General features: G+C 34.5%; 1 protein-coding gene across 1 annotated transcript in view; it reads left to right on the top strand.

The window, feature by feature from the left end:
• NIPBL (NIPBL, cohesin loading factor) overlaps positions 1 to 19,778 on the top strand; it is a 193,958-nt gene that overhangs the window by 92,594 nt on the left and 81,586 nt on the right. Inside the window, exons 7-10 of the mRNA XM_008055534.2 lie at positions 376 to 536; positions 1,483 to 1,579; positions 7,062 to 7,688; positions 14,275 to 15,894. Coding sequence (XP_008053725.1) covers positions 376 to 536; positions 1,483 to 1,579; positions 7,062 to 7,688; positions 14,275 to 15,894 — 2,505 coding nt within the window. The remainder of the gene's footprint in view (positions 1 to 375; positions 537 to 1,482; positions 1,580 to 7,061; positions 7,689 to 14,274; positions 15,895 to 19,778) is intronic.

Here is a 19,778-nt window from a genome sequence, read left to right as displayed (position 1 = left end):
AAATTTAAACATGTAAGAATAAATACACAATTTTTTTATAAGTAAATTTTGGTTTTTTTGGGATTCCCCCTTATATAAAGAAACATTGGTAGAGTAAACGGAAGTTAAAATAGTGCTTATCTCTAGGGAGTAGGGGAAGAAAGTAGAGTTGAGGAATACATGGATATTCTGTAATGTTTTGCTTATTTTCAAAAATAGATCTGAATCTGACATTATGTTAAGATTTGATAAAACTGAGTAGTCAGTACATGAGTGTTTTGTTATATTATTCTTTGTAATATCTGTATACTTAAGATATTTTTGTGTATAATTATTATTCTTTAATAATTTTCACAGTTTATTTGTATAAACTTTTTTTATTTTTATTAATTTCAGCATCGGTATCAAGTCCCATTGTTGCAGGTGGTTTGAGAAACATACATGATAATAAAGTTTCTGGTCCGTTGTCTGGCAATTCAGCTAATCATCATGCTGATAATCCTAGACATGGCTCAAGTGACGACTACCTACACATGGTGCACAGGCTAAGTAGTGACGTATGTAATATATTAGTTATCATTAAGGTAATAAAATGGTTCTAATATTTGTGATATAACCTAGTATTTTCATTTCACAATTTTAATTATATTTGTCATATATCAAGGATTATACTAGGTATTGAGAATCTAGCCATGAACAACACAGTTCCTGCACCTACACAGTTAATCTAGAGCAGGACTGGTATACTACGGCCAGTGTCCTGATCCCCAAAGTAAGAATGGTTTTTACATTTTTAAAAAGGTATTTAAACAAACAAAAACAAATAACAAAAAAAGGACAATAAGTGACAGAGACCGTATGTGGCCCACAAAACCTAAAATATTTACTATCTGTCCTTTTATAGAAAATATTGTTTGGCCCCTGGTCTAGAGGTGTAAGTTTTTAGTGAACTGTAATTTCAATTTTAAGTTAATCCTGGTCACATCAAAGTATTTTCTTAAATAATGAGCCTTTATTTATTAGTACTTTGCTCTTTTTCCTTCCAAAACTTGTACAAAGTTTATTCTTGAAATTTAACATTGCCTTGATATTATTAAAGTATTCCACATTGTAGAAATTTGTCTTTTTATTGATTTGCTTGTGTTTTACGTAAGCTGCATGTGTTTAAGGATAACACTGATGACAGTGAACACTGCCCTCAAGACATTTACAACTTGGTAGGGTAGTCATAGCTCCTTTTGTAGACAATGGCAAACAAAAATGGAGCATACTAGTAATACCGATTTTCTTATTCATTGCCATGCTTAGGCTGTTGATTCTTTTGGATACAGTTTCAGTTCTTCTAAGATATACCAAGAAGAAAACAGGAAAGTGCAGAAGAATTATGCTTTTGAATTCCAACACTTTACCTGTCAGTAATTTATGTCTTTTATTGGTTCTCTTTAAGATTTCTAAAAAGTCTCTCCTAACATTCAACATATAAATTTTTTGCTTTATTCTTAGGATGGAGATTCTTCAACAATGAGGAATGCTGCATCTTTTCCCATGAGGTCTCCACAGCCAGTATGTTCCCCTGCTGGAAGTGATGGAACTCCTAAAGGTATTATTGTAAATAAAATTTCTTTTTTTCCTTTCTGTATATTTCATATCTCAAATTGAGTAAAGAACTGAAACTTTTTAAAGCAGATACCAAAAAGTTACTTTTTTTTCCTTCATTGTAAAAAAAACCAAAAAAAAATCTGATCTAGATTAGAGGATTTAAATCTGCCCCTATTCTTTGATTCATTCCTCTTCCACTTTCTTTAAATCTCAGTAAACTATCGATAGTATTATCAGATACTTCCAGGTATTATTCTCATTGATAAATCCAGTAGTCTTTTCTTTTCTTTTTTTTTCCTTTCTATTTTTTATGCGGGGAGGAGCACAAGGGCATTGCCTGGCCCAGCCCTCTCCCCTCTCCTGTGGTGGGGGAGAGGTCCACAGCCCAGATGGCCGCCACTTGATGCCCATGGCCACCCTGGGACGGGGACTGAGGGGCCACCTTCCCATGCACAGCACTCCTTGGATGCCCCCCACCCCTCCCCAATTCCCGTCCCAGTAGTAGACTTTTCAAACCAAAACCTTCCAGACTTTTCAGCCTTCTTCATCCTTGCAAAAAACTTACTTTGTGTTGAGCTCACCTGTTTTTCTCCTACTTCTCTCATTGATACTTCTTTTTTTTCTTCATTAGATCTTTTGTTGTTGTTGTTGACATCTCACCCTGTCACCTAGGCTGAGTGCAGTGGCACGATCACAGCTCATTGCAGCCTTGAACTAGATTCAAGCAATCCTCCCTTTCAGCTTTTTGAGTAGCTGAGACTACAGGTGTGCGTCACCAGGCCTGGTTCATTAGTGTGAGGTTTTTTTTTGTTTGTTTGTTTGGTTTTTTGGTTGTTGTTGTTTTTATAGAGACCCATTCTTGCTATGTTGCCTAGAGTGATCTCAAACTTCTGTGCAGTCCTCCCACCTCAGCCTCCCAAAGTGCTGGAATTGCAGGTTTGCGCCACCAAGCCCAACCTTCTATTCTTATTTGTTTGTATGTTTAAACAGGGCTCACTCTGTTGCCTAGGCTGGAGGAAGTGCACCGGTGTGATCATAACTTACTGCAAGCTGGGTTCGGTGGCTCAGCCTGTAATCCTAGCACTTTGGGAGGCTGAGGTGAGTGGATTGCCTGAGCCCGCGGGGTTTGAGACCCGCCTAGGCAACTTGGCGAGACCTCATCTCTACAATAATTGAAAAATTAGCCAGGCATGGTAGCACGCGCCTGTAGTTCCAGCTACTTGAAAGGCTGAGGCGGAAGGATCACTGGAGCCCAGCAGGTCAAGGCTGCAGTGGCCGAAAGCGGCCACTGCACTCCAGTCTGGGTGACAGAGTGAGACTCTGACTCAAAAATAATAATAATAATAATAATTTACTGCAATCCCAAACTTCCTGAACTCAAGCAATGCTCCCACTTCAGCTTCCCAAATAACTGGCATTAACAGGCACGAGCTACCTCGCCCAACTAATTTTAAAATTTTTTGTAGAGATGACATTCTCACTATGTTGCCCAGACTGGTCTCAAACTCCTGACCTCAAGCAACCCTTCTACCTCAGCCTACCATAGTGCTGCAATTACAGATGTGAGCCGCTGTACCCAGCCTAGCTCTATTCCTATTTCTCAAGATTTCTATAATTAGACTTTTCATCCTCCATTATACTTTGTGTGTGTGTGTGTGTGTGTGTGTGTATGTGTGTGTGTGTGTGTGTGTACTCAGTTTTGATAACAACATTGATTACTTTTGTGAACAGAATTCCTAAATCAATTTTTGGCTCTAGTCTTGTCTCCAAGGTTGTAATTCTTCATTTCCACACAAAACTTCCTTCAAACCTAACTGGTATTTCAAAATTTATGTTCAAAAGTGTTTTCACTGTTCTTTCTGCCATTCCCAGCTCTGCTAGTGCTATTCCAGTCCAGAATCATTTTTACTTAAAATTTTTAAATCATTATAAAGTCTTTTTTTAACTCTTTAATCATGTAGTAAGTCTAGTCTTTTCTGTATGACCTTCTTAAATCTCTCACATCTACTTTCACCTCTGCCTGTTAAAACCCTCTCTGTTCTTCCAGATCTAAGTTTAAATAGCCACTAGTTTATTTTTTTCAAAGAACTTATTCTGTACTGTTTTATGTTCATTAATTTTGTTTATCTTTAAATTCCCAAAGAACCTTGCATGATCTTCTGTCTGTAACAGATTCACAAAATTGTAAATGTAATTCCAGATTGGGCTATTTTTAAAAAAATACTTAAAATTATAGTCTGATAATTTTAATAACCAAAGTTGATTGGAAGAGAATACTGTATTCTACTTTTTAAAATTAGCTTATAATTAATTGCAGTTTGGCTGGTAGTATATTTTCTTACTCCATGATGGGTTCCCCCCATCGGATTTCACTCTGTCATTCAGGCTTGAATACAGTGGCACAGTCACAGCTCACCACAGCCTCTACCTCCTGGGCTCGAGCAATCCCACAGCATCTTGGGTAACTGGGACTACAGGCATACACCACCATGCCTGACTGATTTTTGTGGTTTTTTGGGGTAGAGACAAGGTCTTGCTATGTTGCCCAGGTTGGTCTTGAGCTCTTGGACTCAAGCAGTCCTCCCACATTGGCCTCCAAAAGTGCTGGGTTACAGAGAGAATTTCTAATTATAGCCGTCTAAAATATACAGTAAAGATATTTTTCCTCAGATCTGCCTTATATGATAAAAATCTTTTTTTTCACAGATTATCAGGGACACTTTTCATAAGGTGAAAACTGAGCTTTTATAGCCATGTCATTTCTGTAATTGTATCAATTTCCAGGGGTAAAAACCCAGCTTCTGAAAGACAGAACATCTTCCAGTATCTATTTGTAGGTTAGGCATCAAAGTTGGGTACATACCCCACAAGTGTTGTCAGAGTGAGAAGTCATTTAGACAGCTGGGGAGACATAATTAGGGGAAAGGTGATCTAACTAACTAGCTTGCTTTTCTTTTAACTCTAGATCAGGTAGGTTGGTAGGTATGTGTGTAGGTGGGTTGACTGATAACTTTAGAAAGGAACAGAAATCTTTAGAACAAATAATCTCATGAATATATTATTCATCAAAAGCTTGAGGTTCTGGCAGCAGACATTCTCGCTGTTGTCCTGCCCTTTGTGCCCTTCACAACGTATCTTTCCTTTAATAAATCTACCTTTCTTTAAAAAAAAAAACCTCAAGTCCTGTCATATTTTCCAACTAGTTTTGAGCACATTGTCAGTTAGCCTAACTTGATTTTTAGGTGAATTGTTAGAATTTGATGTTTATTTTAAAGTGTATATAATTTGCCACATAAAATTTCAATAGGAAGACATAATGGTGTATTACAATTCAGACATAGACAAATCTTGTTTTAAATTTTTCAAGTTTGCTAGCTACGTAACCTTGGGCACATTTTTTTTTTTCTTTTTTCATTTTATTTATTTATTTATTTACTTTGAGGGGTCGAGATCCCCTTTCTATCACACAGGATAGAGTGCAGGTAGAGCCATCCCAGTTTTCCTCAGCCTCATCTTCCTGGGCTCAGGCAGTCCTTCCACCTTAGCCTCCTGAGTTGCTGGGAACACAGATGTGTGCCACCACACCTGGAGAATATTTTTTTTTTGATAGAAGTCTTGCTATGTTGCCTAGGCTGGGCTTGAACTCATGGGCTCAAGCAGTCCTCCTGTCTCAGCCTCCATGCTTGACCTGGGCAAATTTAATCTCTATAAGCTTCATGTTCCTTTTCTGCAAAATGGTGATAATAGTACTCCAGAATGTTATAAAACTTAAATATTGGTATGTAAAACACCCTGACACAAAATCGGTGATCCAAAGTGTTCCATTCTTTTTTACTGTCTCATACAGGCTCAGTCTAAAACAAAACAAAACAAAACAATGATTGATATAACTTCAAACTGACGTTTATGGTAAATTGTTGCTACATCTACATCTCACTTTATTCAACAGATGTATTCTCCTAAAAGTTTTTTTGTTTGTTTGTTTGTTTGTTTGTTTTTTCTGAGTTGAACTCTCACTCTGTCACCCAGACTGGAGTGCAGTAGCACGCTCCCGGCCACCACAGCCTCGACCTGCTGGGCTCCAGCGGTCCTTCCGCCTCAGCCTTCCAAGTGACTGGAACTACAGGCATGTGCTACCATACCCGGCTAATTTTTCAATTATTGTAGAGATGAGGTCTCGCCAAGTTGCCCTGATGGGTCTCGAACCCACGGGCTTAGGCAGTCCACTCACCTCAGCCTCCCAAAGCACGGAATTACAGGCTGAGTCACTGAGCCCGGCTAAAAGTTATATTTTTATATATAACATTTAAAATATATTAACATTGTTAATTAAAAGTTGACCTTTGTGTATCATGGGAAAATTATAATAACACTAAGGGCTTAATTTAAGACAGGTCTAGGTTTAAGTTATTTCAGTAAATAATTGTATGTTGACCAATTTTTACAATTTCCTGCAAGGTTTAGAATTTTTTATAAATAGTGTAGCGATAAAAAATGTATTATATACATTATTCAGACACAATTATATGATTACTTCTGAAGTATATCTGTGCTCTTTTTCTTCACCTAACAGCTTGTTAACTAGGAGACTTTTTCCATCAGATTTGGCTTATTTTTAACACTTCCCTGCATCATATAGCATTGGTTCATTTAACAGAGTCTGAGTTCAAGGTATTTTATTGAGCCTGTTGGACTTGTGAAGTTTTCTAATAAAAAAAAAGATTAGAGAGTATGTAAATAATGTAAAGTGGAGGGAGATTGGAAGGCTGAGGCGGAAAGATTACCTGAGCCCAGCAGATCGAGGCTGCGGTGGCCATGAGCATGCCACTGCATTCCAGCCTGGGTGACAGAGTGAGACTCCAACTCAAAAAAAAAAAAGGAGGGAAAAAGAGAAGACCACCTCAAGCTATAAATTAATACTTTATTACTAGTGTTTGAAGTAAGCAAAGACTCTAATAGTGATGAATTTCCCATTTTCTTTTTTTTTTATCAACCCATTAGTCTTTGTATGCATATAGTCTCTAGGGTTAATTTATTATTTTTGTGTAGTTTGACAAAGTCTTACATATTCTGACTTCACGCATTAGGATATATTCATTTTCCTAGATAATCTGTGAAAGAATACAGACAGGTGGTCATGTCCAAATACTTGTATTATATCGTGTTTAGAAACAATAAACTTTTATCCTTTTAAAGGTAAGTATTTATACTTTATGGGCACAAAAATAGAAATAATACTGCTCTGAAAGATGGAACACTCACACTTAGATTCAAACCTAGATCAGTTATCTACCAGCAACCAGCTATGTGGGACAAGTCTTTAGGCTTTCTTTTTATCTTTTGTAAATAAGTTGCTTGGATTAGAGAATTTCTTAATATTCTTTATAGCATTATTATATCATTACTTATTTAGTATTTCTACCACACTGTAAGAAAATGTGAAACTAGCACAATTGTTCATTTCCATTGAATTGTTTTTCTAGGATCAAGACCATCTTTAATCCTACAGTCGCAGACTTTACCTTGTTCATCACCTCGGGATGTTCCACCAGATATCTTGCTAGATTCTCCAGAAAGAAAACAAAAGAAGCAAAAGAAAATGAAATTAGGCAAGGATGAAAAAGAGCAAAATGAGAAAGCTGCAATGTATGATATAATTAGTTCTCCATCCAAGGACTCTACTAAACTTACATTAAGACTTTCTCGTGTAAGGTCTTCAGACATGGACCAGCAAGAGGATATACTTTCTGGTATGGAAAATAGCAATGTTTCAGAAAATGATATTCCTTTTAATGTGCAGTACCCGGGACAGACTTCAAAAACACCCATTACTCCACAGGATATAAACCGCCCACTAAATGCTGCTCAGTGTTTGTCGCAGCAAGAACAAACAGCATTCCTTCCAGCAAATCAAGTGCCTGTTTTACAACAGAACACTTCAGTTGCTACAAAACAACCCCAGACTTCTGTGGTACAGAATCAGCAACAGGTATCACAACAGGGACCTATATATGATGAAGTGGAATTGGATGCATTGGCTGAAATTGAGCGAATAGAGAGAGAATCAGCTATTGAAAGGGAGCGCTTCTCAAAAGAAGTTCAAGATAAAGGTAATCTCATTTTTACCATTTTATCATTAGGCAAATGTGTAATTATAGTGTCAAAACGTTTTTACGTTACTTTTTTGTCATTATATTTTGTATAATTTATGTCTCTTCTAAGCATTTATTACTACTAATATTCATACCTCAGAAGTTAATCTCTTAATTTCATTTTTTTATCTGAAGCAACTATCTGAGATTTGGTAATTTTCTATTGCAGGTGTGTCACCCATTATGTACTATATGATTTTACTTATTTGTGCTTTTCTACTAAAATGATCATTAGCATTTCTATATCACATGTATTTTCCACAAATTGTTAATACAGCTGTGTATCTTCAAATTTTTTCTGCCAAAACAAGGGTAACTGCTATTGAATTGTTTTGAAGCATTTTCATTTAAGAAAAGTTTGTATACTTCTTAAGCAGGTTGATATTTCACTTGGCTTATAATGCTGTCTTAATACTGTCGATTTTTTTTTTTTTTTAGTAAACAAATTATGGAAAGTGTTTAAGTTAATATTAAATAACAAACCTTAAGGATTAAGAATCTTTTGATGGTGATTGCAATTAAGTGTTCCTTTATATCTGACTAATATGTTAGGATGGAGTTTTAAGACATACCTGGTCTATGAGTTTATGAGCTTTCTTTGGGCTTTATAATCAAATAAAAAGTAAGTCCCTAGTGAGTTCTTAATTCTTTGGTGTATGCTGTGTACAAAATCTCATGAATATTTTAAGAGAGACTGATGAATCGTGATTGGAATTAGTGATGTAAATTATAAACTTGATTTCTGTACAAATGTATATATATATTTGAACATCTATATCAAAAGCATAATTTATGATTTAGTTTTATGATTGAAATGTTTATTTTTCAGTTCTTATATTTTATTTAATTAGTAATTATAAAACAAAACCTCTTGATGTTGGGCAGAGCTCATTTTTATATATGATGTTAATTGTTGGATGGATCATCACTAGATAATTGTGTCCTATGCTGAGAAACATGCTGAAGATTAATATTATATATCTTATCTGTCATTTGGCTCTTTTTAATGCTACTGAAGAAAACTGAACAATTTTTCTTCATTGTCATACTATACTGTTTGTAAACTGTATAAATCAGAAATAGGTGCAAATAAAGAGATTGCTAGAAGTCTTCCTTTCATTGGCTAGGGAACTGGAATTTTTATTTTTTAACTAGTAAATCTTTGATGCTAAGGGTGAAATGTGGTTTGTACCTTTTCTTTTTTGTTTATAGTGTGAGTTTCAGAAAATAAATACATAGGTTCCAAAGTGTATCTCCTCCTCTAGCCTATTATAAAAGTATGTGCATGTCACGTAAAGAGAACAGGGTTATTCAGCCTTTTTTGATAATATTAACCTACTGAACATTACAGAATTTTAATACAGTTAATTTAGCAATAAACATACCATATTGCCTGACCAAAAAAAACAAATATTAGTTGTCTTGAAACTGAATTTTTGTATGCATTGAATCTATTATGGAAAAATGTATCTTAAAAAGGAATGTAATTTTTTATGATTTTTTTTAGTAGTTATTGATAGGAACAAAAACATAGGGAATGGTGAGCTTTTTTTTTTCTTTTACTTTTTTTGAACTTTTATTGTATTGTATCATATTTGTTGAAACCAAAGTTTCAACAAATGGAAATTAAAATAAGGGTAGTAAATAGGTCTAATTGCCTATTAGCAAACTTATCTTATACTACTAACTTTTCTTTGGGAAAATAAAACAAAATCAACAAATACACTATTCTTGCAGAAACTTGTATATTTGCTTTCAATTTTCTAAACAGTTTTCTCTGTAATCGTGATTGTGTAGCTAAAGCAGAGATCACTGAAAAGTTGAATGAGCAGAGCTTTACAATTTTGGTAAAGATATCGTTATCCATCACATAAAGATTAAAGTAGGTTTTGCTGACTTCATATTACTGTTGTCATTTCTAACTTGTTTTCTGAAAGCCATGTTACTATTATTTCATGGATTTATAGTCAATACCATATAATGATGTTTTAGTCAACCCTGGGCCACATATACAATGGTGGTCCCATCAGATTGTAATATCATATTTTTATTTTTACTGTACCTTTTCTATGTTTAGATACACAAATACTATTGTGTTGCAATTGCCTGCAGTATTCTGTTTCATGCTATACAGGTTATATAGCCTAGGAGCAATAGGCTGTCTTATGTACCCTAGGTATATAGTAGGCTTATACCATCTAGGTTTGTGTTCACACAATAAAGGAATCACCAAACAATGCATTTCTCAGAACGTATCCTATTGTTAAGCGATGCATGATTATATTTGAAAACTTTTGGAATTTTGGTACTATCTAACACTTTTGAATTGAACCTTGACTCTTTGCATTCATCTCTGCATTGTGTGATGGGATAGTGTTTTTTAATGTAGAAAGTTATCTTGAGATTTTGATATTAAAGGTGTATATACTGGCCCAAGCTTGTAGGTAAGGTCATAAATAAAAGCAAAATTCTTCTAAAGTGGTAGTTTTATAATTAGCTCTTAAGAGATGAAATACTTCCTTGAAATAAATTCATCACTAGATACCATAATTTTTACTTATTAGAACTAAATTCTAAAACTGACATTTAATGTATTCTAAGGTTGAGCACTGAGAATGCTTTTATAACTATTATATTACTGGTGATATGAAGCAAACAAAACTACTTGTCTGGTCTCCTGGTTTTTACTCTGTGGTCTGAGTTTGTTTGTCAATATGTTTGTTTACTCTGAGAGAAGTGTTTTATTAAATAACCAGAATTTTTTTTTAAACAACTATACCAGCTGAGCACGGTGGCTCAAGCCTGTAATCCCAGCATTTTGGAAGGCTGAGGTGACAGGACTGCCTGAGCCCATGGATTCAAGAACATCCTGGGCAACTTGGCGAGACCTCATCTCTACAATAAGTCAAAAAATTAGCCAGGCGTAGTAGTGCACGCCTGTAAGTTCCAGCTACTCGGAAGGCTGAGGTGGAAGGATCACCGGAGCCCAGTAGGTTAACACTGCAGTGGCTGTGAGCATGCTACTTGCACTCCAGCCTGGGCGACGGAGTGAGACTCCAACTCAGAAAAGAAATAGATAAATAGCTAGACCTTATAAGATTAGATAATTCTGCAAACATTGCTGATAATTGTGGAATTCAAGAAAAGGAGTAGAGTAGTCTTAAGACTACCCTAGGGTCTACCTAGGCTGGTAGACCCTAATATGCCCCTGTCTAACACACAGAGGACATTTTTCTGGCTGCAAGATATTTACGTCCCTTTGACCTGTTCTCTTCTTTGGCCAGTTCTGTATATATGCTGATAAGGTAACTCTGTAACCTAATATTTTATAATATTCCAAAAGGACCTTTTTCTCAATCTTTTTGCTCATACTTTTAGCATCTGTAATTACATAAATTAATTTTAAAAGGCTATTCATCTTTGCTTCTGGGATGACCTATCATAGATATTAATATCTCTTTTACGTGCTAAAAATTCCTGCTTTCTTTTGTCAAAGAGAAAGTTCTTTTGTTTATCTTTGCCTATTTCATCTTTTCCCAAGGTCCACTTTCCATGTTAGCAAGCAGAAGGAATGGCTTAGCTTCACTAATGTTTTTTTTATAACGTTACAATATTCTTGCACTGTGTAACCCTTATAAAGAAGTAAATTATTACCTACTGCTATTTGGAATAAGAGACTGGTTTTTGGGACAGGAATAGGACAGTTAGCTACTGCGTCTGCACTGTGGTTGAGGAGTGGGATGTTTTCATTATTGGTAACTATGTATATACAGTTATACTTTCTCCTTTAAGTGCTTTCATTTATCACTTAGTTAATAAGTAAGTGATTTAAGTAAGTGATATGTAGTTTGTTTTTCTTCTAAGCGTAATTGAGTTCAGAATTTCTGTAAGGGCTGGTTCATATTTTCAAAGTATCTGGATGATAAGTGTTGGTTTTGAGATTATGATAATCCTTTCATATGCATTTTCTTCAGGAAAATATGCATTCTAATAGCTAATCTTACACTTCCCAATGCTGAAGAGGGCTTAAAGGTAATCAGTGTCACAGATACTAAAATGATTCTTCATAAAGATGACTTTTCATCGTTAAGTGAATGTTGTGATGTACTGAAGACTGATAACAAAATTAGGTAGGCAGTCGGTACAGAAGATAACCTATACAGATTCATAGCCATTTTACAGGAGTAAGTTCACGATGTAATTGAATCAGACCAAGTAAATCAGAACACATGTGCTCTTAACATATCTAAGAACCCCTGTAACAGTGATGGAATATTTCTAAGTTTGTAGAAAAAGTGGAGTACTTTTCAATAGCTGAACAATTAAAACTTTGTATTTAGAAATATTTTACGTACAGTGAAAAAAAATTTAAGATCTTCCCCAATCTAAATACATTACTTACATGCAAATGCTTTCATTTCTTAAATTATAATCATAGAATCCATAGTTTAAATCAAACATGATCATTTCTTTAAAATTAACTTATTTGCTGAATTTCCGTTTTAGTGACAAAAGGTAAATTGGATTGAGGTTAATGATGTATATATAAACTCTTGAGTAGTTGTAACCCTTTAAAAATCAGCCTTCTGAGCCGGGCTCGGTGGCTCAGCCTGTAATCCCGCGCCTTTGGGAGGCTGAGGTGAGTGGATTGCCTGAGCCCGCGGGTTCGAGACCCGCCTGGGCAGCGAGACCTCATCTCTACAATAAATCAAAAATCAGCCGGGTGTGGTAGCGCATGCCTGTAATTCCGGCTACTCAGAAGGCTGAGGCGGAAGGATCGCGGAAGCTCAGGAGGCGAGGCTGTGGTGGCCGGAAGTGGCCACTGCACTCCAGTCTGGGCGACAGAGTGAGACTCCAACTCAAAAGAAAAAAATAAATAAAAAATAAAAAATGATTTAAAAAAATAAAAATCAGCCTTCTAAGCTATTTTAATGCTTTTCTGAAGACAGATTACTTAAATTAATAGAAGAGTAAGCCACAGACCCCTTGGACCTGTGTCACTGTAGTTCTTAAGTATCATTAGGTTACCTTATTAATTATTTTTACAATGTGTATTTCATTGAAAATATCGAAATCTGGGTTATACTATTTAAATTTCTAATCCCTTGCCATAAAGGCTTAAGGGATAAGTATAAGGTGATAAAGCTCTTATTTATGAGATAGTAATTGTTTGGCAATGCTCTATGGCAAGATATAGAGATCATTTTGTATAGCAGAACATTCAGAAAGAGAATTCTATAAACATAAATTTAGTATTCTGAGTGCTTTTTAAAAAGGTATTGATGCAGAAAGCTTCATATAAATTCTTACCATGTTAGTTTTAACTAGGGAAAGCAATCTAATAATAATACATACTTTATTATAATTATCATAGTGTTTTGCAAATAGAGCATGTGTGATGATAGATTTCACTTCTCAATACCTGAAGGAGCAGAATAACCTTAATTTTATAAAATATGTTTAACAAATATCAGAAGTAAGTTTTAATTGCATTTGATTTTATCTTAAACTGGAATGAACTACTTTCTTTAAGAGGAAAACGATGGAACTTTGGTGTATAAAAGAAGCATTACCATTAGAAAAATTCAGAACTTGGTTCTGTAACAATAAGGGACTGTTTTTCCGTTATCATTTTGACTTTTAACCTTCTGACAGTTTTCTTTACATGATTTATACGTTAGTGAATATTACAAGAGATTCTAGAGGTTGTCTTGTTAAAGTGACTACATATGACTTTTAAAACATCATCAAGCAATTCAACAAATAAATAAAAGAAGGCAAAACCTCGAGGTGCTATGAGGTGCTATAATATAACTATTCCCAAGACCTAACAGGAGATTCAATTTATAGAAAATAATCTAGCAACCTCTTGAGTCAGAAAGTGGAATCATGCACAGAAGTATATAGATGTTAAAATTACCTTAACATTTTATTGTGGTGGTGTGTGTTTGTCTTTATGTTTCAGAATACTGTAAATTATGTCTTTCTGAGGCCAGTATAGACCCCATTTATTTTTGTTTCTGAAGGCATGGTTTTTATTTTCTTTCAAATTTCATTTTTTTCCATGCTTATCTTAGATGTAGTAAAAGCATATATTTCCTGTTTGGTATGTTGGCATATGTGGAGCTCTTTGTAGTTTTTGATTAACAGTTAAAATTATCCTGAGTGAGAATATATGACTTATAACTAGTCGCCTTATGTTAAAAACCTGATTTATCCTTAACATATATGAACATAAATGTGTTTGTATTTGATGTACAAATTCTACACTTGCGCTTATTTATATACTTTTAAAGTATGCTATTAAATTCTTTTTACTGTAGTCATTAATATTTATTGAGGTCCATCAAGCATGAATATTTCCTCAAACCTTGGTTTTCAAAATGTTGTCTTTCGTGCTTACTATTTTATATATGCATATTTACATTTATATTCACTACTTTTAAAATACATTATAACTTTAAAAACATAGTCAAAGTCCATAGGGTTTTTAATAAGAATACATGTCTATTACTGATATTGAATATTTATCTTTAAATTTCAGATAAGCCTTTGAAAAAAAGAAAGCAAGATTCTTACCCACAGGAGGCTGGGGGTGCTACAGGAGGTAATAGACCAGCTTCTCAGGAGACGGGTTCTACGGGAAATGGGTCAAGGCCAGCATTAATGGTTAGCATTGATCTTCATCAGGCAGGAAGAGTGGACTCTCAGGCTTCTATAACTCAGGATTCAGACTCCGTAAAAAAGCCTGAAGAAATCAAACAATGTAATGATGCACCTATTTCTGTTCTTCAGGAAGATATTATTGGAAGTCTTAAGTCTATGCCAGAAAACCATCCTGAGACACCTAAAAAAAAGTCTGATCCTGAGATTTCAAAGAGTGAAATGAAACAAAATGAAAGTAGATTGTCAGAACCTAAACCAAATGAAAATCGAGTGGTGGAAACACAATCAAGTGAAAATAAGTTAGAAACTAAAATTGAGACCCAAACAGAAGAACTTAAACAGAATGAGAGTAGAACGACTGAATCCAAGCAAAATGAGAACACCATAGTTGAGCCTAAACAAAATGAAAATAGACTGACTGACACAAAACCAAATGACACCGAACAAAATAATGGCAGGTCAGAAACAACAAAATCAAGACCTGAAACCCCAAAGCAAAAGGGTGAAAGTCGGCCTGAAACTCCAAAACAAAAGAGTGATAGGCGTCCGGAAACCCCTAAACAGAAGGTTGATGGACGACCTGAAACTCCAAAACAAAAAGGTGAGGGCCGGCCTGAAACTCCAAAACAAAAAAATGAAGGGCGACCTGAAACACCAAAACACAGGCATGACAATAGGAGGGATTCTGGAAAGCCATCAACAGAGAAGAAACCTGAAGTGTCTAAACACAAACAGGATATTAAATCTGACTCTCCTCGGTTAAAATCAGAACGAGCTGAAGCCTTAAAGCAGAGACCTGATGGGCGATCTGAGTCACTAAGACGTGACCATGATAGCAGACAAAAATTAGATGACAAGGGTGAATCAGAGCGACATCGGGGGGAACAGTCTAGGGTTCGAAGACCAGAAACACTGAGATCCTCTAATAGAAATGAACATGGCATTAAATCTGATGGTTCAAAAACTGATAAACTAGAACGAAAACACAGGCATGAATCAGGGGACTCAAGGGAAAAACCATCTTCTGGGGAACAAAAATCAAGACCTGACAGTCCTCGTGTTAAACAAGGAGATTCTAATAAATCAAGACCTGATAAACCTGGTTTTAAATCACCAAATAGTAAAGATGACAAAAGGACAGAGAGTAACAAGAGTAAAGTAGACAGTAATAAAGTGCACCCTGACAATAAGGCAGAATTTCCAAGTTATTTGTTGGGGGGCAGGTCTGGTGCATTGAAAAATTTTGTCATTCCAAAAATCAAGAGGGATAAAGATGGCAACATTACTCAGGAGACAAAGAAAATGGAAATGAAAGGAGAGCAAAAAGACAAAGTAGAAAAAATGGGATTAGTTGAAGATCTAAATAAAGGAGCTAAGCCTGTTGTTGTTCTGCAAAAACTGTCCTTGGATGATGTTCAGAAACTTCTTAAAGATAGAGAGGATAAATCAAGAAGTTCCCTTAAACCTATCAAGAATAAACCATCAAAATCAAATAAAGGTAAGAATATTTCTACTGACGTCATTTGTATTACAATCAGTTTTAAGTGTTGAAGTTACTAAGTTAAAAATAATGGAAATTTACAAAAATTACAAAGCTACTACATAAAAAATTTAACTTTTATGTCAAAAACCCTGAATTGTTTTCAGGAGTATAGATCAAAAAGTTTCCATTGAATTTTTTTTCCTATTTTTCCTCTCACCTACTATTTATGGTAGTTAATTTACTGCTGTTGGGTTACGCAGAGATAAATTCTTTTGCTGTTTATTTCATATATTTCTGAAAGTTGCTTGTTAATCAAGTGAATGGTGTATTAGACAACTCTCTTTTAAAAAGTGTCTTAGAATATTTTCTTACAAACCTATTTCCAAATTAATTATCAATTAATAGTTTGTATAGTTTAGAAGGCTGTGTAAAGGTTATTTTTCAGTTTGGGAGGGAGATGGTTAGTTAAATATGTTTTGCATTTTAAAATAGATAGCTTTGCCCTTGTTTATGCAAAGGTAATGGGGAATGGTATTTACCTTTTAAGTTTGGTTAAATTGTAAGTTTGTGTGAGGAAGCTGGTGTTATTTTTATGTGCTTGCTGAATACGGTCTCTGATTACTCAAGATTATTTCCAGGGGGAGAAAAATGTCTTAAGTACTGAAAATACAGATACAATTTTGTATTTCCTTGTATGCTAGTATTTAAAATATATATATATTTTTTTGCCCACAAGGTCTAAATAAATTAATTGATATAGTTTTGAAGGCAATAGAATTGAAAGCTTATTTGATTTTAAGTTTTCCTTCTGTAAAAGAGATTTATTAAGAACTTAGATTTATACATAATAGTAAACAAAAAATGCAATCTAGAATTGTATTGTCCAAGTTGGTAGCCATTGCCCCTTTTGGCTATTTAAATTTAAATTAATTTAAATTAAGTAAAAATTTAAAATTCATTTTATCAGTAGTCACATGTGACTTATTGGCTACCATATTGGGTAACACTGGTAGAGAATATTTGCATCGTCACAGAAGTTGTAATGTATAACTTCACAGTGTATTAGGAGTAATAACTTACTTTTATATACATGTAGTGGTTATTATTTTTGTAATATGCCATTGTAGCTTATCAACCAAAACAGTTATTTGAAAACAGTACTATAAAAACTCTTTATTGAAAGAAGTGACTTGTAGCTAATCTGTTTATAGTCTTACATGGTCTGTCGAATATTCACTTTTTCGCTGTTAATTTAGTTTGTTTTGTCTTACAAAAATGAAAAAAGATTGTCTTCTGAATCACTTACATTTGTACTCTGTTAGTACAAATTACTATTTGAATTATGGCTGTCAGATCTACAAAAAATTAATTAAGACTTTAACCTAAATTAATAAGTATTCTTTATTATTTAACTTGAATGCATCTTCTCAGAATTACTTAATGTAAAAGAGGCTGTAGAATGTGGAGACTAGCACCAGAATTGTTTTCTTTTGGAAGAAGATTTTCTTTAAAAATTTTCGATGAAAGTTTGGGGCCAAGTGCAGTGGCTCACACCTGTAATCCCAGCACTTTGGGAGTCCGAGGTGAGAGGATTGCCTGAGCCCAGGGTTTGAGACCAGCCTGGGCAACTTGGCGAGATCTTGTCTCTACAATAAATCAAAAAATTAACTGGTGTGGTGGTGCACACCTATAGTTCCAGCTACTTGGAAGGCTAGGATGGAAGGATTGCCTGAGCCTTGCAGGTCGAGACTGTGGTGACCACAAGTGTGCTACTGCACTCTAGCCTGGGTGACAATGAGACTCTAACTCAAATCAGCAAAAAAAGAGAAAGTTTGGGAGTAACTTATATTTATAAATTAAAGGGTATAGTTATACAATTTTAGTGGAGTTAGATGAAAGATGGAAAGTGGTACCCTCTTGTTCCCTTGATCTGGACCATCTTTCTTTCCCTGCCCTCTCAGCTTATACTAGTCTTGCTTTCTAAGCTTTGTTCTAACAAAGAATCCTATACAAGTGCTTAAAGAATATCAAGAAATAAGTGTAGCTCCTAATTAGTAATTGCTATATTATTTGCCATATTTTTCCCCATGTAATTTCATTGCCAGTGAATGTCTTTTTAGTGCTAAAACTTGTTTCTTATTAGTGTACTTTTAATGCAGATATATATATACCTGATATGGTCATGTTAGTGTATAAGTAGGCTATCTGGATGTCTGCCTATTAAAATGGTGTATGTGTGAGAGAGAACGTGTGTGTGTGTGTGTGTGTGTGTGTGTGTGTGTGTGTGTGTGTGTATACATACACATATATTAATATGTTTATAATCACAATAACAGCTTTTCATCAAAAAACATTTCAGTGCTAAGATTCATTTCAGGATGCCATACAAATATATTTTGACTTCATGTTTTAGAATCCATTTCTGTTTTTTTAGTCATGTTCTAATTTTGGTTTTATTTTGGATTTCTGCTACTAAGTTAATGATAAGTAATTGTGAATTTTGTTGTTGTTACGTGTAGGAAACACGGTTGTGGATTATTGACCCTTTGTAGTACACATTACTTGAGATTTTCTTTGGTGATTCACAGAAAAGTACATGTTTTGATGTGTTGGTGTTTTTCTAAGTAAAAACATTAGTCTGAATATTGTTGGAATATTTCTTCCTAGGGCCAAAGTTCATGGTAGTTTTCCTTTCTTGAAAGAGCTATAAAATTTTATCCTTTAAATATTTTACCTTATGGTCATATGTTAAATGTTCATTCTTTAGGGTAATTTGAAATTCCTTCAGTATACTTTAAGCTGATAAATTTCAAATGTGTGGTAGAGGTGGGTATAGATTTGTTAATCCTAATTTATATTACTTTTGTCTTTTGTATGGGCATATGAAATGTAAAGTGACATTGTTATATTTTATTTGATTTCTTTGGCAGTATGTCTATATCCCTAGCACCTAGTACAATACCTTTACATAATAAGACTATTTTAAATGCCTATTGAGTGAATAGAGGCTGTATTGCTGCCATGTTGATTTTGTGTGCAGAATAAAACTGTATACTCATCTTTTATGTTCCCATCAATGTACCCTAGCTTGAGCTACTTAATTTTCAAATACCTGTTGCCTAAACTTTTATAATAACTTTCTTCACGCTGTCAACTACCTAGTTTTTGGTGAGATTGAAAAGAGACCTCCTCATTTGTATCTATTTAATTTCCCTTTTACCCTTATTTTGATCTGTAGCTGTTACAAGATGAGATCAGTATTAGTCCCCTTTTCATCCTGCTCTGTCAGCTTCTCAATCTTTCCATCACTTTGTTTATTCCTTGCCTGACAGGGGTGAGGGGCAGTCAGACAACATAACCTTATGTGGAACCTTTTAATTTTTTTTTTTTTGAAAGCAGGATTTATTGAGAGGACAGAAAAGCTCCCACAATGGGAGGGGACCTGAGGGAGTTGCCCACCTTTTAAATTTTTAAAAATATTTTCCACTAAAACATACTTCATTCTGTGTGTTGAATGCCAAAGTATACTTTATTGTTGAAAATTTATCAGAATATTACCCTAATACTGTATACCTTAATGTACAGATTAAAATAATAAAGTTATGAGATCCTGTAAGACTAGCATAATCATTGCCTAACACACACCCTCCATGATTTTAACAGCTTAGTATCAGTAATTACAAACATGTTTGGTTTGTTGTTTTTTTTTTTATTGTAAGCAAGCTTTTATTTTATAGATATTAAATCCCCCAAGTGGTCGGGCTAAAACAATGGGCTTTAGTGCAGCAAGGGTCTTTTATAAGTAAGGTTGAACAATTTGTTTATTTTTTATTTTTTTATTAATTTTTTTAATCAATATTTTTTATTATGGTTTTGTGGGGTACAGTTAAGGGTTAGGT

The sequence above is a fragment of the Carlito syrichta genome, unplaced genomic scaffold, assembly GCF_000164805.1.
Source record: "Carlito syrichta isolate Samal-C Ts95f unplaced genomic scaffold, Tarsius_syrichta-2.0.1 Scaffold301873, whole genome shotgun sequence".
NCBI lineage: Eukaryota > Metazoa > Chordata > Mammalia > Primates > Tarsiidae > Carlito > Carlito syrichta.
The sequence above is the reverse complement of the archived record's forward strand: the minus strand, read 5'-3'. Positions and strand labels throughout refer to the sequence as shown.